This window comes from Notolepis coatsorum, assembly GCF_963971535.1.
Source record: "Notolepis coatsorum genome assembly, chromosome: 13".
Classification (NCBI taxonomy): Eukaryota; Metazoa; Chordata; class Actinopteri; order Aulopiformes; family Paralepididae; genus Notolepis; species Notolepis coatsorum.
This window is the reverse complement of record NC_140177.1, coordinates 123,593,902-123,615,826: the sequence shown is the minus strand read 5'-3', so window position 1 is coordinate 123,615,826 and position 21,925 is coordinate 123,593,902. Positions and strand designations below refer to the sequence as shown.

At 45.1% G+C, this 21,925-nt stretch overlaps 2 protein-coding genes across 2 annotated transcripts in view; one reads left to right on the top strand and one right to left on the bottom strand.

Annotated features, from left to right (window-relative positions):
- Nucleotides 1–155: 155 nt before the first annotated feature.
- LOC311239484 (uncharacterized protein) lies at nucleotides 156–5,754 on the top strand (the record flags this gene model as incomplete). Its single annotated transcript, XM_084327790.1, has 2 exons — nucleotides 156–579; nucleotides 4,694–5,754. The coding sequence occupies exons 1-2, from the start codon at nucleotides 282–284 to the stop codon at nucleotides 5,752–5,754; spliced, it is 1,359 nt and encodes a 452-aa protein (XP_084183916.1). The 5' UTR covers nucleotides 156–281.
- Nucleotides 5,755–8,913: 3,159 nt separating this feature from the next.
- nectin4b (nectin cell adhesion molecule 4b) overlaps nucleotides 8,914–21,925 on the bottom strand; it is a 57,630-nt gene continuing 44,618 nt past the window's right edge. Inside the window, exons 7-11 of the mRNA XM_084327003.1 lie at nucleotides 18,443–18,608; nucleotides 16,807–16,882; nucleotides 15,941–16,000; nucleotides 13,806–14,012; nucleotides 8,914–12,721 (exon numbers count right to left, since the gene is read on the bottom strand). Of these exons, the coding sequence (XP_084183129.1) occupies nucleotides 12,446–12,721; nucleotides 13,806–14,012; nucleotides 15,941–16,000; nucleotides 16,807–16,882; nucleotides 18,443–18,608 (785 nt within the window). The 3' untranslated portion in view covers nucleotides 8,914–12,445. The remainder of the gene's footprint in view (nucleotides 12,722–13,805; nucleotides 14,013–15,940; nucleotides 16,001–16,806; nucleotides 16,883–18,442; nucleotides 18,609–21,925) is intronic.

The following is a 21,925-nucleotide window of genomic DNA, read 5'->3' as shown; positions in this document are numbered from 1 at the left end:
TTGATAAAATGGTCATCAATAAAATGATACAAAAGGTGTATCCGCGATTTCTTTGGTGAAGCCGTTGATGTTTTTGAAATATGTCACACGGTGAACACCGTACCCCCCGAGTCACGTGACCACAGGCTTAATATCCTGTCTCCATTGTTCGTCAGGAAGTATCGGCGAGAATGTTAACGTTTCGTGCAGGATTGCTTGTTTTTTGTCATTTGTCGTCGTGGGAAATGTTTTATTAACTTAACGGCGAATCGCAGTATATTATTTGACAGCTAGCAGCAGAAATGCTTATCCAGGAAAATATGGCCAGCTGTGTCGCTTTTCAAAACAAGCTGAGCTCCATCATGGACATGCTAGCCAAAGCTGCAGTTGTAGAAATAAGTAAACTGTGGGACGATGGCTTCGCCTGCGTGCAGATCGAGGTTCGCCGGAGAGAGAGCGAAATTGATGCTCTGAAAAGAAAGCTGATGTTTATGGAAAATGAACGACTGACGTTCCTGTCCAAAGCACAAGAGACCTCTCCTTCCCCCTCGTCCTCCAAGGCAGAGCAGCAGCAGAGAGCTCTGCCACCCACTGTTGATGGTAAGGTTCACTTCTTCTAGTAATAGGAATGACTCGTTCGTCCCATTAAATTATATCTGATTACCTCTATTGTATATTGCAATAACTAGTTTGGGTTTATGGAACCTACCTGGGCGCTTATTACACTTGTATAACACTGATCGCAGCAGTCTATGCTTTTCAGTCAAACTGGCCTCGGATCAGCACTCCCTACACAGTACCACTGTAACATTTAAATGTTGTCATTGATTGAAAACTTTATGCAGAATGGGTACAATACAGTACGGCTCAATACACACAATTGTTAAGGGGATGCAGTCAGGAGGGGGTTTGGACATTTACGGGGGCCATACCGATCATATACAGATATACATCATGACAATACATGACATACAGGTATACAGTACTGTTCTCAAACATAAACATAAAGACGGACAACACGCTCATCACAGACAAGCTGGATGTAGCCAATTACTTAAACACTTTCTTCACAAACATAGCCACAACACTGGTAAACAAACTACCCTCCCACTCAGGGCAGTATGGGGTAGAACACATAGTAGCATACTACAAGAACCTAGGCGTCCACAAAGACGACTTCAAACTGGAAATAGTAACTACAGATGAGGTACTCAAAAAACTGAGCGCCCTCCAACCAAACAAGGCCACTGGCCATGACAACATCCCCTCCAAATTCCTCAGAGACTCAGCAGCAGCCATCACCCCAGTCATCACACACATAATAAACCTCTCCATAAAACAGGGACACGTCCCCAAGGACTTCAAAATTGCGAGAGTAACACCCCTGCACAAAAAGGGCAGCAAATTAGACCCGGGTAACTACCGCCCTGTTTCTATCCTTACATCCATCTCGAAAGTCATGGAAAAAATAGTATACGAACAGATCGAAAAGTACCTCGCGGGAAAAAATCGAATCTACGAATTCCAATCTGGCTTCAGAACATCCCACTCCACTGACACATGCCTTCTCTACTTGAACGACCACATCAAACAAGAGGTGGACGCGGGCAAATACTGCGGCATGGTCATGCTGGACCTACAAAAGGCCTTCGACACTGTCAATCACACCATTCTGATTGACAAGCTAAAAGCAATTGGTTTTGATAGTTTATCAGTGAGCTGGATACAATCCTACCTGGAGGGGAGGGAACAGATGGTGGAAGTAAACGGTACACTATCCCCCCCTCACAGTGAGCTGTGGTGTTCCACAAGGAAGCATACTAGGACCGCTACTATTCCTAATTTATGCAAATGACATGTCGTCAGCTTGTGACTGCAACTTGTTCCTGTTTGCGGACGACTCAGCCCTGCTGGTCTCTGACAAGAACAAGTTACAGGTTGAAAAAGCCCTCAGCTCGGAACTAGGCAAAATCTGCATATGGCTCGCCGACAACAAACTATCATTACACATGGGCAAAACAGAGTCCATTCTCTTCGGTTCAAATAACAAACTCAGCAAGACCGACGGCTTCTCGGTTACAGTGGGTGACAATATTATCACAAGGAAAGATGAAATTACCTACCTGGGTTCCATCCTAGAGGCTAATCTTTCCTGTGACAAAATGGCATCCAATGTAATAAAAAAAGTCAACCAACGAACGCGATTCTTGTACCGGATCTCCTCTCTGGTAAACAAGAATACCCTGAAGACTCTAGCAGGAGCACTCATTCAAGGGTACTACGACTATGCTTGCACCTCATGGTACCAAAGCACCTCAAAGGCACTAAAAAACAAATTACAAACATCTCAAAACAAGCTAGTCAGACTACTACTTGACCTGACTCCTAGAACCCACCTCACCCCTGCCCACTTTGACAACCTAGGATGGCTTAGAGTAGACGACAGAGTACAGCAACTTGCAATGGGCCTGGTCTACAAGATACACTACGCGACCAAGGTACCCATGTACATGTCAAAATACTTCCCAAAGGTCAGTGAATACCACGATCACAACACCAGAGGGAGCTCCACAAATCATGTAAAACCCAGATTCGGCTCAAACAAGGGACTAAACACGTTTCGCAATTATGCCACATCAATGTGGAACGCCCTGCCTAAAGCTGTAAAGGAATGTGAATCACTACCCACCTTCAAAAACACTCTCAAAAAACACCTACGTGAGACTGCAATTCGAAACTGGCCCCTACAAATGTCCTAACCTAGTTGTACAGTAAATGACCAAGTAAGGCTTTGTCAATATTCCAATGTACAGTGTTAAATGTGTGTGTGTCCCCTTCCCAACCCCCCCCCCCCCCCCCCCCACCTCCAATGTACAGCCCTTTGTCCCGAATCTGGGTTAAACATGATTTGTGGAGCTCCCTCTGGTGTTGTGGTCGTGGTATTCACTGACATTTGGGAAGTATTTCGACATGTACATGGGTACCTGTGTGGTGTAGTGTATCTTGTAGACCAGGCCCATTGCAAGTTGCTGTACTCTGTCGTCTACTCTAAGCCATCCTAGGTTGTCAAAGTGGGCAGGGGTGAGGTGGGTTTTAGGAGTAAGGTCAAGCAGTAGTCTGACCAGTTAGTTTTGTGATGTTTGTCATCTTGTTTTTAGTGCCTTTGAGGTGCTTTGGTACCATGAGGTGCAAGCATAGTCGTAGTACCCTTGAATAAGTGCTCCTGTTAGAGTCTTCAGGGTATTATTGTTTACCAGAGAGGAGATCATTTAGCTGAGGCTTTTATCCAAAGCGACTTACAAGTTGTGTACAACAAGTCAGCAGGAAGGGTACAACTCTTATGATGAATGAATGAATGAAGTTTATTTTTCGGTCTTGTTTACAGACAAATCAAACACAACCGAAAAGAAAAGAAAAAAAATCACAAATGTACATATTCAAGGCAAGCTCACACACAAAATCCAAAATCAACAACCGAAAAAAGGAATAGGCTGAAGCACATGTTTATTTCTTTGCCTATCCTTTACAAATTCTTAAAAACTAAAAACTAAATATATTTTAATATAAGAAAGAAAAACTTAATATGCTGCAATATAATTTTTTGAAAGAAAAAACAAATGTTTGATGTTTTACTCAAAACTGTACTCCTGAATTATTTGATCCTTTAAGGCTTTTTTAAATCTCCCCTGATAAGTACACAACTTCAACCCGTCACTAAGAAGGCTATTCCATAATTTAACTCCCAAAATTTAAACACATCTAGCTTTTACATTAGTTCTTACCTTTTACATCATGTTTTAAGAATACATAACCCTCTTAAATTATACTTTCCTTCTCTTGGTTTAAAGATACATTGAATACAAACTGGTAGGCTTTTACTCTTCGAAAAATGATTTCCAATGTTTTTATGTACACCATATCTACACATTTTTATGTGCAGGACTTTATGAATAATGGATCAGCTGAGTAACAATCTTCATCAAAGTGTTGAGTGCTACAGTGTAGGTTAGTATATTAGGTGCATTAAGTGCATGACAGTAAGGTTAGTTAGGGTTAGATGAAACAAAAACAAAAATTAAAACTGGGTCCCCCGCTTGAGAAATCAAACGTGTATGATTGATTGATTGATTGAAAACTTTATTAACAGATTGCAGAATGGGTATAATACAGTACAGCTCAATACACACAATTGTTAAGGGGATGCAGACCAGAGAAAGACTTTCGTCTTGTTTACATCAGGGTCCCCCATTTTCAATTCATCAGGACATATATGACATACATGACATACCGATAGACAGTACTGCTACATCTATACATTTATGATATACCAGATTTGCAAATACAGTACTGTTTGTAATTGTGATACAAAAAGAGTCCAGAAAAGGGAGTATATACATTTGACGTAAAAACTGTACATTGGAGGAGGTTGGGTGGGGTTGGGTGGGGGGGGTTGGGGGGGGAAAACACTGTAACACTGAAACACTACAACTGTACAAGCAAAACTGTACATTGGAATATTGACAACCATACTAGGTAATTTACTGTACATTGGAATATTGACAAAACCATACCATGTACCAGTCAGCCAGAGGGGAATAACACGTACATTCTTGTAAGGGTGACGGCTCCCTTCACCCCTGTGGAAAGTCAAATTGATGATGGAACTTCCAACAAACATCACTGTTTTTGACATACGTTTGCTCTGTCCTTTCAGGCTCCTCTATGGAGTGTCTCCAGAGAATGCCGCCTGACCAGAGCGCCCGGGAGAAGGTCTCCCCCCCTGGACACAACAGGCCGCTGAGTCTGAGTCCCCCGCCACCCACAGAGGAGAGGCGCGGTGAGCAGCCGAGGAGGAGCGGGCTCAGTGAAGACTGCCACCCGGACGACCTGGAGTTCATCGTCAAAGTGGAGGAGGAAGAGGAAGACGTGCAGATCATCGAGCCGCCGCCGGAGAACCTGCCCTGCGACAGACCGGACAACCAGGCGACCGAACCAAACCGTCGATCCGACGCCGGCGGCGCGGAAGAAGGCGCGCAGGTCCGACACTGGTCGCCCGTCTCGGTCAGAGACAGCGACGCCACAGAGGACTCGGAGGGTTTCGAGGGGCCGGAGCAGTACGTGCAGGACTTGGACAAGGAGATGCAGCTCATTCAGAACGCACTGGACAATCTGGACGGCAACTCGTCCGAAATGGGATACATCGATAGGTTGGTGCGGGATGACAACATGAGAGGACCGGGGGGCGCGGGCGGGGGGGGGGGGCAGAGGCTCCCTGGGAGTTTAGGTCAGGCACATCCAGGGCAGCCCGGAGAGCAGATGACCCCTCCGGGGATAAGGGTCACCATCAGACTGCCCTCAGAGAAACACGCCACCGCGGGGGGCGACAGCGGGTCTAAGCTACCCTCGGGCACTTTCTCATTCTCCAAACACGGACACAACTCGACGCAGCAGCAGCACCCTTTGGACGACCAACACTCGCAGATGCAGAAAGCCCTGAGGGCCGCTCGCCTGAGGGAGAAGTGGTTCATCTGCCCGTTCTGCGGCAAGAGTTTCGATCGTGTCAGCCATCTGGAAATGCACCAGCGGATCCACACGGGAGAGAAGCCGTATACGTGCAGCTTGTGCGGGAAGTGTTTTGCTCAGAGGAGTAACCTGCGCACGCACCAGCGGACGCACAAGGAGCTGGATGCCCAGCAAAGACTGACCGGGGTTTATAACGACATTCTAATGGGGGCCACTCTGCCCAACTTAGGAAACCCAGCCCCTATGACATAGCCCAATACTCTCCCTATTATGAATAAAGACATTACATTCTGGATAAGGACCCCACATTTTTTACTTTAAAGCAGTGGTTCCCGCACATTTTCATATCAAGGGTTCCCAAATAGATACACATTAGTCCACAGATCGCCGGGTAAAGATTCTTCCACCAGATTTTTATTAATCCGATTATGAAAAACATTTGGGGGAATAATGCATCTTGCAACTGCATTGGGCCATTTACAGTGTTAGGCGCTGATTGACCTAAGAAGGTCTTTGTTTATCCATCTCGAGTGATATCTCACACCGCTGGTCCAATTCTGATAAGCAACATATTGATTATCTAAGGGGGGGGGGGGTAGGGCTGGGCGATATGGAAAAAAATCATATCGCGATAACGATATGATAATTTTATTTTATTTCTCGATATCGATAATTATCGAATTGTTATAAGTATATAAAAAAAAAAAAAAAAAAATTTAACAACAGATGTATGTTTATTTTGCAGCAATTCTTTGTCATTGCCGCCATCTTTAGTGTTACATCCCCTCACACTCCAGTTCTCAGGCTGCAGCTGGTTTAAAAGCTAAAGTAAACCGGCTTCTCTGCTGGCTGTGGCTCCAGAGGAGTTGAACAGTTCTGGCTCTGCTAGTTTATTTTCGATCTTTTGGCGCTTTTTTGGTGGACAAACCACCGCACATGTGCACCGTGACTCGTGACTGGAGTCTAGTTCTGCTAGCACACATAGCCTACTGTGTACAGACGGTTTCAAAATGTATTTTAAATTAGAAAGCAAACAAAATAAATGGACAAGAGAAAAAGAAATCTGAATTTGGTCAGTATTGTCATTTGGACAAGCAAAGCCATTACTTTAACACTTTGACTGCCAGGGGGCGTCTTTAGACGTCTTTGCTGGCCATGCTATAGTTGCCTGGGGACGCTGTACGTCGTCTTTATATCAATATTTCAAAAATCTGCGATCGGATTCATAATGTCCCTCCGCTGGCCTGAGATTCACCAGCAGGACCCACTGAGCTCTCTGGCGGTTCAGGAGCGCCATCTGGTGGCCGATCGGCGCAAGCGCTTAACAGGAAGCGCACTAGAGGTTTTGCTAGACGTCCGTATTGCTTCCGGCCACTCGGTACATGTCCCGTGACTCTAGCTCGTCACTCTACATAGCGATCGATTGCCAATAACTCGATAAACAACATGATTTGGACGTATATACCATTATACAAGCTGGAGATGGACCGGGTAATAATATATCCCATAATGATAAAATTTCTACTCGACGATGATCGCCCAACGGCGCGCGGAGACTGGGGTGAGTTTCAGCGTGTAACGTTACCGTCTTCGATAATAACTGATATTATCAACATTTGACCCACATTAGATGATTGGTATAACGCTGCCCACGGAATTATAAACGCCCCCTCGCCCATCCGGTCAACATCAGATGACGTGTAGTAACTTCTAGAAGTACGTCTAGTTGGAATTTTTTATATCACGCTGATTGCCATCAAACTGTATTTCATCATCAATATAATGCATTTGGGGCTATATATCACGTTCTGGAGAAAGCTGCAGAAAGAGATGAAAACATACTTATACATTAGACCATACTTTACTATGAATATGTGAATGAAAAAGTTTAACGTTGCTACACAATGAACAATACATATAGGACTTTGAATGGGCCCTAATAATGGCAATGTAGCAATAGAATTTAAAAAGTTATAGCCCTGCAAAGAAGGGGACTTTCTCCATAGACAAATAGCGCTGGCAATCTATGGTATATCATTAATTTAACCTTAGGCAACCAAAGTGTTAAGTTGCAGGCAAGAAAGACAAGTCTGTCCACTGTCTCTGGTTTTAAAACTGCCCTGTTGCATGAAAAAAAAAAAAAAAAATCGATTTTTTTTTTATTTCAATATTCGATATTGATTATTAAAATATATCGCGATATTTATCGTTATCGTTATATCGCCCAGCCCTAGGGGGGGGGGTGCTTCGTAGTCTGTTTGACCTTCACCATATACAATATATCAGACACAATCAGCATTTACTAAATTATACAGATTGATTGGCCCAAAAGGGGGATGCTACGTCAAACATCTTTAGCAGCCATATCTTCCATACCCTAAGTTTGATTGACAATCATTAGGGGACATTAGTCCGTTTTGTTGCCTCATAATTGTGACCTGGCACATAACGGTTGACTATAGGTGGGGACAGGATGGAGGGACTCTTCCCACATTTGTGGATCGCGTCAGAAATCTGGGGAATACCAGCAGTTAATTCTACTCGGTTATTTATAGTTTTAGAATCCTATCAAATCTTTCATCCACGGTTTCTGTGCATCCCAACATGTAATAATATATATATATAATAAAAAAACATTCTTATACATTCTTACAATGTGCTAACTGCCATTGAATGAAATAACTGTGAACTACCATTACCTATTCTGCTGGGGAACCAATGTAGCCTCCTCAATGACCCCCTGTGGGCCCCCCAGACCCCACTTTGGGAACCACAGCTTTAAATAAACAACAAAAAAAAAAACTAGGGCTCAGCATGAGTCAATGTGCATCAGAAATATAAGGAGATCTAGTCTAGAAACTATGTACTGTTACTGTAGCCTATATTGTCACAATGCTGCCTATATGGATATTATATATATATACATGGGTATACACCGTGGGAAGGGGGAAACGTAATTTCATGTCTCTGTATGTCTTGCACATTCCGAGAGGTGACAATAAAGCTGACTTTGACTTTGTAAGAATGACGCTGTTTGTTATGCTACTGCTCTTAAAGGATCACGCCAACATTTTGGGGAAATTAGCTTATCGTCTTCTCCAGAGAGATACAAGAAGATAGATACCAGTTTCCTCTGTGCGTTCAGTAGAAAGCTATCTGGCTGCACGTTAGCCTAGCTTAGCACAATGAATGGAAGCGGACAGTGTCGGTTAGCCTTCGGCAGAGGTGTTAGTTGGACAATGCCTAGGCTAACCGGCACTGTCCGCTTCCATTCATTGTGCTAAGCTAGGCTAACGTGCAGCTGGTATCTATCTTCTTGTCCCTCTCTGGAGAAGACGGTAAGCTAATTTCCCAAAATGTTGGCGTGTTCCTTTAACTGTGCTGTCCTCTTCTGGTGCTTTAATCTGTGGTTCTCAGCCTTTTTGTCCCATGGAATTCTTCAAGGAGACATGACAACCGGTCTGCCCGTTAGTCATTACACTACTGCTGTTAGTCTTGTTTATTCCATCTTCACACTCTACTGCTGTTAGTCTGGTTTATTCCATCTTCACACTCTAATGCTGTTAGTTTATTCCATCTTCACACTCTAATGCTGTTAGTCTGGTTTATTCCATCTTCACACTCTAATGATGTTAGTCTGGTTTATTCCATCTTCACACTCTAATGCTGTTAGTCTGGTTTATTCCATCTCCACACTCTACTGCTGTTAGTCTGGTTTATTCCATCTTCACACTCTAATGCTGTTAGTTTATTCCATCTTCACACTCTACTGCTGTTAGTTTATTCCATCTTCACACTAATGCTGTTAGTCTGGTTTATTTCATCTTCACACTAATGCTGTTAGTCTGGTTTATTCCATCTTCACACTCTACTGCTGTTAGTTTATTCCATCTTCACACTAATGCTGTTAGTCTGGTTTATTCCATCTTCGCACTCTACTGCTGTTAGTCTGGTTTATTCCATCTTCACACTCTAATGCTGTTAGTCTGGTTTATTCCATCTTCACACTCTAATGCTGTTGGTCTGGTTTATTCCATCTTCACACTCTAATGCTGTTAGTCTGGTTTATTCCATCTTCACACTCTAATGCTGTTAGTCTGGTTTATTCCATCTTCAGACTCTAATGCTGTTAGTCTGGTTTATTCCATCTTCACACTCTACTGCTGTTAGTCTGGTTTATTCCATCTTCACACTCTAATGCTGTTAGTCTGGTTTATTCCATCTTCACACTCTAATGCTGTTAGTTTATTCCATCTTCACACTCTAATGCTGTTAGTTTATTCCATCTTCACACCCTAATGCTGTTCACACTCTAATGCTGTTAGTTTATTCCATCTTCACACTCTAATGCTGTTAGTTTATTCCATCTTCACACCCTAATGCTGTTAGTTTATTCCATCTTCACACTCTAATGCTGTTAATTTATTCCATCTTCACACTCTAATGCTGTTAGTCTGGTTTATTCCATCTTCACACTCTAATGCTGTTAGTTTATTCCATCTTCACACTCTAATGCTGTTAGTCTGGTTTATTCCATCTTCACACTCTAATGCTGTTAGTTTATTCCATCTTCACACCATAATGCTGTTAGTTTATTCCATCTTCACACTCTAATGCTGTTAATTTATTCCATCTTCACACTCTAATGCTGTTGGTCTGGTTTATTCCATCTTCACACTCTAATGCTGTTAGTCTGGTTTATTCCATCTTCACACTCTAATGCTGTTAGTTTATTCCATCTTCAGACTCTAATGCTGTTAGTCTGGTTTATTCCATCTTCACACTCTAATGCTGTTAGTTTATTCCATCTTCACACCCTAATGCTCTTAGTCTGGTTATTATGTTTGATACAAAAGTGATTCAATAACAACTTTCGTCGTTGTCAAATATTTACAAAGCAAAAATCCCTCTTTATTTCCTTTCCCCCCCAAAAAAACAAATTAGATGTAAAAAGGCTGTTATATTTATATAATATGTGATTTATTAAGTCAAATAATGATCTGTGTCTTGATGTTTCAATAAAGTATATCATTGTTTTCAATAATTTTCTATCATCATTGTCCCCCTGATGCGCAGGCTCATCTGTGTTACTATTTATCAAGAGATTAGTAACATTTTTAAATAAAGAATGCCATATATACTTTTATGAATAAACGTGTTAACTAATCTCGCAGGCCACACCTCTTCCCAATAGGTCTGAGGAAATTCAGGTGGTATAACTGCTAGTGAGAGCAGTCGACAGCAGTTAAAATGCAGTTTGAACATGGCTCCTAGCACGGCCATTTTGTGTTTTCTACTCCTGTCCAGTTTGCATGATTACAAATGTCTCCATCTGTAACCGTTTCTAATTTTCATCTTTATTTTTCCATCTGTGTTTGTCCTATGTCTAATTATCTAAACTGATCTTTTCTTGTCCTTATATTTATTTTTAATATGCCTGTAATCTCGACAGCACTGTAAATGAGGCAAACTTCAATGCCTTCTTGAGAGAATAAATAAAGTTATGAAATGACTGGTCTGACTTGACGACGCCCCACAGTGTCCCCCGGTCCTTAACGAGACCTTTTTAGATGAGGATTTCAACCCAGAGGTGTGGCTTCACGAGGTTAAAGGTCACCGGTTCTATCTTGCCTTTCAGTTGTATAGGAAAAACAGGAAATAATCATAACACATCATACACATGTATCAATGGCTATAGTGCACACCTATAAGCACACATGATCATGTTACAACAACAATACAGAAAGTAAGGGTAGGAAAGTAAATTACCAGCCACAGCAGTTTGTGGATTCAGAATTTCCTAAGCCAGTTCATTATTTTTAGCAGCCAAAGTAGTTTTTAGAAAAAGAAAGATGGTGTACAACACACAGGTTTACTAGCTGAACTGACGAGACGTAAAAACAGTTACGGCCCAAATCTGCCGGATTTGGTTGGTCATTCAATTTCAAGCTCTGCAGAGAAAAGAAAGTTCATTTATGGTTCAGTGTTACAGTCATGTCCAATCACTCGACTAAGGGAACAGTGGTTTTCCCATTGCTCATTGCTGAGCAAAGAAGTTCACACAGACAAAACACTAAAACAGGGCAATAAGAAGGAGGACAGGAGCTTGTATCCAAAAAGGTCCATCAGCTCACTTACAAATTGAGTTCCTTATATATAAAAAGGCACGTGTGGCCTTTTGTTGGTAGTAGTAGTGACCTTTTGTTGTTGGTGGTAGTAGTAACAGGCAATGACCCCATCTCTCATACACAGCCACACTGGTGCTCTGACACACAAACAGTCACCCACATAACACGCCTCTTAACCATCGCTGTGCTCAAGCCAGGCCACACAGCTCACACAGAACCTCTCCCGGGCTCCGACAGAGGTCGACACGAGAGCTTCGTTGACGCTCACAACCGAGCTCGATTTATGCCACATTATGGTCCCTAGATCGTGGCGCTTTGTAATGGACGGGATTCGCGAGGTCTTTCGCAATGTTGATTCCCAACACGGTGCAGTGCTGTCCAACTACTACTACATCAGGGCACCAGAAACAGTCTACATATTAGTGTGTTAGTGCCAACAGTAAATAATCTCCCAACAGTAATATTGTCCCCCGATGCTTCAGTGTGTGGGCTACAGGAGGAGGTGTCACTGGAGGTCTGCAGCCTGCCAAGTCTTAAGCAATCCAAACGTGCACAAGTTATTATGAGGGAAAAACAGGCTCTCTGGCTTCACAGGGTTCTTAAACCCTTCCACTACCACAGAAGGTTAACCCTTTACTATCACACTACAGACTGTTAACCATCTGTAGTGTGATAGTAAAGGGTTAACCCTTTTGTCGTGTGGCAGTGAAAGGGTTAACCTTCTGTATTGTCACAGTGCAAGGGTTAACCATTTGGCATTGCGGTAGTGAAAGGGTTAAAGCGCCAGGTGCCAGGCTGCACGGCGGAGAGCTCGTCTAGATGATCTGCCCTCTGGGGTGCAGCAGGATGGCGTTGGAGTGGGCTTTGGGCCGGAGGAGGCCATTGCTGTAGCAGAAGTGGTTGGTGAGGGCCTCGGAGATCTGGTAGGTGCCGCCGTCCCCGTCGTACTCGTCTGCCTCCTCTACCGTCGGGGCGGGACCCCACTCCTCTGCGCCCCCTTCCCTGAGGCCCCCTGGGTCCGGGTCCAGGGCCCCGACGCCGTCGTCCCGCTGGAGCTTCGGAGGAACCAGAGAGGAGGGCAGACCCGAGTCCTGGTGGAAGGAGAGAGACGGGTTTAAGATGTTTTGATCCATCAATTACAAGGGAAATAGACCATATTACTTTGAAGTAGGGCTGTCTAGGACTAAAGAAGTAGGGCTGTCTAAATAATGGACTGAGTGTAACTGATTATAATTCTGTTTCCCGCATTATTGTCCTCTGCAATAACTCAGAAGGGCCTCTTCATTTCTGGCACATGAGGACCAAAACAGAATAGTATCGTGATGCCAGAGTCCAGAGATGAGACATTTTCTAGCTAAAGAAACCCTGAATAAAGCCTTTAGTTGCCCAAGACCCTTACACTAACAACTGCAGTCCTTCGGATGAGACGCTAAACTGAGTTATTGACTGAATCTCGGTCGTTAAAGAACCCAGGAAACCTATCGTAAAGAGTCAGGGGTTCCCTGACGTTCCTGGCCAAATTCCCAATCAGGTCTCTGTCATCAAGGCCACCTAATCATCCCAACCCCCTTAATTGGCAGATATCAATCCCAGTCTCCTGAGCCGTTCAGCCATTGTGTAGTGTGATGTGTGCCTGGTGCCAGTGTATGGCAGCCATTGAGCCTGCGTAGCCCAAGGTTGGGTGCTACCAGGAGGCCATTTCCACCCTACATTGTGGGGAGCGCTTCGAGTGTCTAGAAAAGCACTATATAAATGTAATTAATTATTATTATTAACTGATGAATCGAGAAGAAGAGCACCGCTTCGATTGCAATGCTCCTTCTATATAGCTAGTAGTAATAACTACTAACTAATCTAACAACTAGTATTAATATTAGTCACTTGCCCTCATTTAGTGGCACCGACGAGTCACGTTCAGTTCTAACTTGGAACATTTCAGAGGAAGCACAAATCGGTAAGCTTTGAAGGAAACCTGTTTAGTGCATCACAAAAATGTCTATCAACACTGCAGCACCCGTTTCACCACTGTTTGATCATTGTTACTCAGCTGAAAGAGTTGTACCCTTCCTGCCAACTTGTCGTACAGAACTTGTAAGTCGCTTTGGATAAAAGCGTTCAGCTAAATGACTAAATGTATATTCACAGAATAATCTCTGGATTAAAGCCGTCAAGTACCAGAGACATGTTGCTGCTCTTCAGGTACGACTCCACCCTCCTCCTGCGCTCCTCCCGCTCCCCGTCCATCTCGGACGCCCTCGCGCTCTCCCTGCCGTCGTGCCAGGCGGACTGGTAGATGACGGGACGCCCCAGCTCGTCCACCTCTCCCGGAGGCCCCCATTTCCCACAAAGGGTGGACTGGCTGCCTTTGTAGACGGGTGGATCCTAGGGGCAGAGTAGGGGGGGGGGGGTCCACAAGGGTCACATGATAGTAGTAACCAATCACTTGTCTTTGGAATGCAATACTAAATAATTATGTAAATTAAAAAGGGGGCACACAAGACCATTGTAACTGAGGGGTTACAAAACCCTGACTGTATTAAAGATTGTGATAGATTAAACCACTGCTAGTTATGTACTTTAATTACTGGCCAGACAGTACATCAAATATAGATGGTGAACACTCACAAGAACACGGCATTGACACAGAAATACTATTGGAGGGTAATTTATTATTATTAGGCAACGTTAGGTTACAGAATGAGAATTAGGGTTGCGCTTGTATGGCGAAGAATATACGTAAAGTCAGTCAAGAGCATAAGTCACTAAGAATAGCAGGAATACTACGATGGGTCTAAGCTGACGCCACCTGTTGTATAGTAGCAATTATATAGGGCAACACCGGTACCAACTGGAGACAATGGATTCCCTCCGGGGTGTAAGGCCTGGAGGGTAGAGGAATGTTCGGGTACTCCGTCTGATTCAATGAGGAATAAAGAGACTCCAGGTACAGGAGTCGGTTCTTGTAAACTCCCTTGATCAGCAGCAAAAGCAATAATTGTAATCCAAAATGCTCGACAGCATTGATGACAGCTAGCCAGCCCCTTCCAAGAGGCAGGCCCGAGTTGTAATCCTCACGAGGTTGAATCCCAAACGACAGTGGAAATCAACGATACTCTTCTCCGGTGGTCACGTCCCAAATCAATATAATCCAACCAGGAATGGTTCTGCAATCGCCGACGCCGATTCTCCTGTGTACATGTCCAACGGTTCTCCGCCTAGGACTCCTCGGGTGTGGGCGACGTATTTAGGCCACACAGCCTGGTTAAGTGCACTAGCTAAAGACACGACGAACCGATGGGTAATGCTACACACGAAATAACTGTGGCCGCACGATATACAATAAATGATCGACTATTTACTTCACATTAGATTAAGTCGAACTCAACGTTACTTCATTAAACTCTGACACTTTTACCATTCTATTCGCACGCGGTTCTCAATGCTCTATTTAGACGCAAGGTTGCTCACTTCACTGTATCACCGAACTTGATGAAACAGCTACTTAGACGACTGATGAACAATGAACGAACTACTGCTGTTTACACCTGCGCCAATATATATACTTAAGTGAATATCTAGTCCCAACCTCAGTCCTTGTCTCGTATTACTACGCTGACTCTGGGCATGTTCTGACATGCCTGCAGTTGTCTTTGAACTTGCCGTTGGGGGCTTGCGCGCTGGCGCCTGGGGGCGCTGTCCAATAGGAGAGCGAATATTACTCTGGTCTGAACGCAGGTAAAGGGATATTCCGTGTATATATATAAATAATATACAAAGTATATCAAGCGATAAATATATATTCTCAGTTTAATCTGGCCCTTCACAACAACCATGCTGATTTGTTTTGCACATTGATTGATTGAAAACCTTTATTTATCCCAGAGGGGAGATTCAGGTGTCCATCACAGCATCAACAGCCATTTAAAAACAGTTAATACATAACATACAATTATTTAGTACGTGTTAAAAACAAAGACTGACATAATATGTGGGGCTAAAAAATAGCTAAATAAAGAGCTAAAATAGGTTAATGTGTGCAAAACCGTTTAGAATTTTGGAAAATGTGCAAAATAAATCAGTTGGTGAAGTGACCCTTTAAAGCAATTGTAATTTCCTTTTGTGATTCATTCGGTTTTTAAAATTCTGGAGGACATTCAACAAAAACTGACTTGCGGGGCAGAGGGGCTGTAAAATCCCATAGTTACTATCTTCTCGTCTCTCTCTGGAGAAGACGGTAAGCTAATTTCCCAAAATGTTGGCGTGTTCTTTTAAGACTTTCTATTCACAGTAACGAGTCGACTGAAACTCACGAGAGAAACGCTGCTGTTCTTCATCCTGCTGTCGACTCTGAGCAGCGCGTAGTCTTCCGCCTAGAGAGGGAATCGGGAGAAAAAGTGCGTCACAACGGGGTATTAGACGGAACTGGGTTATTAAGAATGAATTAAAGCGGTCAGGTGGCGTAGCGGAGATTGTGCTCGTCACCAATGCAAGAGGCTGCGGTCTCGACTCCCGGAGAGTCAGCATTGCCTTGGCTTGGGCTGATCGCTATACTAACTCGTTTGGCTGAGTTAGGGGGAGGGAAGCCGTAGGTGGGTCCTGGGCGTTGTGGACAGTGACCCCTACAGTTCGGTCGGGGCACCTGCACAGCGAGGGTAGGATCTGGAGAGAGGTAGTGCAACCTTCCACATGTTACACTCTCCCAGTGAGAATCTGCACTGCCAGGCTGGCTGCCGGCTGGCTGCACATGCGTCGGAGGAAAGCATGCGACAGTCTCCGGCCTCTCGGACCAACAGTAGGGGGGGGTGCGCAATAACCAGGAAGGGGGTTGGGAATTAGCATAACGACTAACAGTGGGATGGGAGAAGAATCGGAAAAAGGGAGGGGGAAAAAAGATTAAAAAAAATTTAAAATTAAAAAAATTAAATAAAAACCACAGTATTCATACACGCATGTTCATGCATCTGTGGAATGTCATGCGTGTTTGTTTGAAGATACAGCCGGCCCCCCTAATCCCCCGGCAAACCCGCCCCACAATAGACCTGAGCAGCTGAGGCTCCATCACGGCTAGGCTACTGTAGGGTGGGTGGGTGGGGCGCCCCCCCCCCCGGCCAAGCTGCTGCCGCCTTACTCCTATTGTTCTCTGGAGGAGAGACAGAGGCGCTCGCTGTGTCTGTACCTGCACTCGGGGGTCCGTGCTCACGGAGTTTAGTCTCCTGGAGGAGGCCTGTCTGGAGAGGGTGTTCATTTCCTCGCTGCGAAGAGAGACGGCACGTTTTCAGGATTTACTTAAAGGGAAATTCATTTAATTTCAAACCTTTATTCATGTCAAGTCAGTTTTATTTGTATAGCACATTTACAAATGACTAAAAGCCAAACCAAAGTGCTTCACATGATAAAAACACATACAATGTAATAAGAAATACACTAAAATTACAGAAAAAGGTATTGTACAGTACATTTAAGAAAGCAAGGGCAAAGTGCAATATAAAAGAGACAAGAAAATTGGATAAAAAGTCCAGAGTAACAGCGGACGTCATATGCAAGTGGCAGGCTAACTCTGGTCAATGACCAGGGAAAAGAGGTGTGTTTTGAGCAATGATTTAAAAACCTCTAGATCATTGGTTCATACAGGTAACAATCTCATTGAGACAGTCCAGACAAATACAAGACAAGTAACTCAACAAAAAATCTAAGAGAGGCTCAAATCTAGATCAATTAAGAGCAAGAACAAGAACAGGCCCCCACGGATGCCCTCTCAATATTGTGTATATGAAGTTTAAAATCCCCCAATGGGAATTAGGTTCGGGAGCCTCGGTTCCTTTTGCAAAGTTCCACGTAGATGGGGCAGAATAGGAAAAGGCGTTTTTTCCGAGTTCTGTGCGGGCAAATTCCTGTTTAAACCTGGACACGATTTTTCCATCATTCGGGGTCTAAATGACTAATAAGGGACAAATTTTTTTGGAATTGGTCCAGTATCAACAGAGGTAATGTAATCCTTGGGGGCATTTGTGCACATCACAGTATGTCCCCTGACAGCGCTTGTGTTATATGTGTGACAACATTATGTAAAGGATCCCTACAGAGATACAGACCTTTGTATTTACATTTTGCACACAATTGTGTCCCCATTAGTAATTTAGACTCCCAAAATTATGGAAAAATAGGGTCCAGGTTTTAAAATACCGGAATTACCCTTTGAGTAAAGGTATAGCCTACCTGGTGTTTTATTTAAAATAATGAATACATTAATTAAATAAAGAGGAGTCTGTGTGGACCAGGGCTGACCTCGACTAGTCCAATCTCTGTCGAATGCAAAAAAAAGAAATCAAGAAAATCATTCTTTCCAAAAGCAAAGAGACCTCGAAGCGTGGCTAACGCTAAGGGCGCGCATACCAGCGAGGCAAACTGCCTAAGAAAAACTGGCACAGAAAGCGGATTTCACCCGTCTAATGAACACACTAGACAAATATCAAGATGTATCCATCAGTGGACCAATTGCATGCTTTCGCAGAGGACAAGAAGCCTTCAGTCGACTCCTTCAGACATTAAGCACCCCCCACAGCCCAAATGGAATGATCCAAAAAAATTGTCGACTATCTGCACATTTTGGCCAATCAAAGTAGACTATACAAATCCTTAGTCGGGGACAGGCCTAGTGTGGACACATATTTCAATTGGACATTGTGGCAGAATCAGGGTGGGTTTTTAAATGGTCCACATACGTCTAATGTCCTCTTCTAATCGAAGGCAACAGCTAATATAATATGATATACATGTATACATAGAATATAGAACATATGCTTTCGACTCACGTTCTTTCACTGAGCTCCATCTCCAGCTTCCTGTTCTTGCGCCGGTGATGACGGTTGACCAGTAGGATGATGAGAACCATCATCATGACCAAACCCCCGGCCGCGGCGCCGATGGCGATCAGCAGCAGGTTGTCCTGGCCGGTCTGCTCGGGACTGCGAGACTTCTCTGGAGGGAGCAGGGGGGTCAAAGGTCACGTTGTGAAAGATATTATAAGTTTCAACTAGGGGTGTAAAGGTACACGTATCCGTACCGAACCGTTTCAGTGTGTACCGTACCGAACGGCTGTGTACTGTAGTGTACCGAACGAATACAACGGTATGTTAACCACGACCGCCCACCGGGGGCTATTTTTTTCCACAATCTAATATAATTAATTATTATAATTTTTATTTTTACGGTCGGCTGTGTGGGGGCTGACGGCCTCTCTGGGCGGGTGATGTTTTTTGCGACGCGGGCGCCAGGTGTGTCAGTTGTGGGGTGTCAACTGCACAGCTTACGAAGGTCGGCTCCAGGCTAGAATCCTTTTCGCTGCCCCTTAGCGGCGTGGAGGGGGTTCTAGTCTGATGCCCCATGATAACATTAGCTCCTCCTCAGTGAAGTCGTAGCTTTGTTTTCCTGGGACCGTGATTCCGAATCTGCGGTTCAATTCAACACAAACGGATACCCTCTGCCGCCATGCTGGCCCCGCTTTTCAAGATGAAAAACACCCGGCGCGAGGGGGGTGAGCTTGGTGTTTCGTTATGAGAATATCTCCGGCTCAGGTCAGCTGCAGCCCGCGTACAACGAGGGGCTTGCTGCCGATACCGGCGTGTCTGGTAAACACCGTTCTGAAGAGGGGCGTGTGTTGCCTTTTTCCCTTTTTTCTTCAGACAAGAGGAAAAGACAGCGGCTGTCTGAAGTGTTGATTGAAAACTTTATTAACAGATTGCAGAATGGGTACAATACAGTACAGCTCAATACACACAATTGTTAAGGGGATGCAGACCAGAGAAAGACTTTCGTCTCGTTTACATCAGGGTCCCCCATTATCAATTCATCAGGACATATATGACATATATGGTATCACGGCTCTGTTTTTTCATTTGGCGTCGTATCAGGGGTGAGGTGGTGAAGGGGTGGGTGAAATTATTCCCCGGTTTGCCCCTGCCCCCCCCCCCCCCCTCCCCTCAAATATGATTTTGTTTACAAAATGTGTGTTGATTCACTATATTTTTGGGGATACGGTGTAAATCCCTCAGCTTCTGCTGGGGTTGTGCTCTTGCTTAGAGAGAGGCAGTTTCTCTGAAAATAGTTTGGTCGCTGTTATGTAGACTTAGCAAGGCCTGTGACCAGCACTTGATCGAGGACTTATGTCTTCTCTCATCATAAAAAACGGCGTTCCTCTTGCAGTAGTGAGAGTGAACTTTTGCCCTTTTTTATTGTGATAGAGGGTTGTGTGCATCGTGTTCACGTTTAAGTAAACGTGGCATTGAATCCACAACTGGGTTAGGTGTTGGCCTACAGAAGTTTACATGTGTAGCTCTTGTACCAAGGCCGTTGGCCCCTCTCTTGGTCTGTGTTTTTCTTACTTTAGGGTAAAGGTGTAAAAAATTCAGGTGGCAAGTTCGCACATGAGCCTGAAGCCATGTATATAAAGCCAGTTTTTGCACAGACGAGGTTATCGTCTGTGGCTGGCGTGCAGAATGTGAAGGGGGGAGATGAAGGAGGGAGATGACGGAGTAGATCATTACATTGGCTGCGGGGTCTCACGCCCATGAGGTGGGCCGCCAGGAGCAGCGCATTCACGTTCTGTGCATCTTGGTGGCACCCTCTGTGATGTTTTAGATCGACATGCGTACCTACCCCCCTCTTAGGACTGGGGATGGCGCCGTGACTAGGATGCGGGACTGGTTCTGGTCACGCCGGACCAGGTCAGTTAACCAGTTGTCCGCCGGGGCGCAGATCTGCTGTTCTGGTACCCCGAAGGACTTTGTGCTTTTTTTTCGGGGGGGAAATGCCGGGTCGGTCCGGGCTTCACAGGGATTGATGTCATGGATGTGTGCGTCATATGTATGCCACTACGACTTGCCCATAACAGTGACATGCTTGGTCCATACTGTGTTGTACCTTGCGCTGTGTTAGGGGGCCTGGTCCTTCTCCATTGTTTCACTCCTCCCTCCCCCTGCTGGGCAGGGATGGGAGGGGGCTGTCGAGGTGGTTGCTGTCAACCCCTCTAGGCATCCATGTGTAGGTCCCGGTCCGCCAGGCCCAGGTCCGGACTCGTTCTCGTCGACCTGGGTTAACCCTTTGAAAACAAACACTTGTACCGCTTGTATAGCCTGTGTATACGCGCAGTTATGTTTCTACGTTTTCTTGGTGGGTTAAGGGAACAACTGCCTCCTGTTAAACTAAACATAGGGAGGTGGTTGGTTCTCCGGTGTGTTGGTAGCAGTCGACTCTCGGGTTGAGGCCGGGCTTGACCCCGTCTGCCCGAGAGTGTGCCCCCGCATCTTTCATGACATCTGCCAATTGTGTCTGCCTCTCCTTTGAACCTCGACCCCGCTGGAGGGTTCGGGTTTGTTGAGGTCATGACATGGTGCACAGCATACCGAACACCCCTTCCGCCGGGTACTGTTCTTACAGTAGACCCTTTGGCGCCCGTCTAGTCCGCAGTGTTCCAGGCACAGGTCGAGTTCTGGCCCGTTGCCTGGATTGAGGGATCAACCTCCTTTTGGGGGTTGTCTCCCCGGTGCGCCGTCTGGCCCCACAGTATTGTGGGGGGTAACCTCTTGGGGCTTATGGCCATGCCAACCTGGACACGCCCGATCTCGGAAACTAAGCAGGTTCGGCCCTGGTTAGTTCTTGGATGGGAGACCCCCTGGGAATACCAGGTGCAGTAAGCTAGAGTGCTTCAGAGCGGCGTGCCAAGGGGGGGCGTGATGTTGGGGACTGACAAGGGTGTTTTGCTTCCCGTCCGTTCCCTGGTGGCATGTGGGATGCGCGCCTGAGTGGTCGCGGGTCCTTCTGTGTGAAGGTAAGTCCCACGGTCTGCTCACCCTGTGCGTTTGAGGTGCTAAACCATCTTCGCACAGTCGGATCCGATTCCCTCCCGTCCTCCTCTAGGGGGGTCCAGGGGGCTCAGGTCCTCCCCAGCTCTGATGGTTGTGGGGGGCCTCAGCGGGTAACTTTGTCGAGCTTCCGCTCTGCTCAGCTCCTGTGTTCCAATAGAGCAGAGCGTAAGCTATACGATATATAACGTAAGGTTATTCTATAACCCTAGTTATATGAGTATAGTGAGCGCTCTGGTCTGACTCACTGAGGACCCTGTGGTCTTCGCCTTCGGTGGTGAAAGACTTGGGAAGGAGCTGATGGTGTGGCCACGACCCCGCTTATGTAGAGGTGCGGATGTGGGTGTGGCCAGGCGGATGGGTGTGTGCATGTGGACAAAATTATTCAATATTAGACTGGATAAAGAGATAGTTCCAATAGAGCAGAGCGCTCAC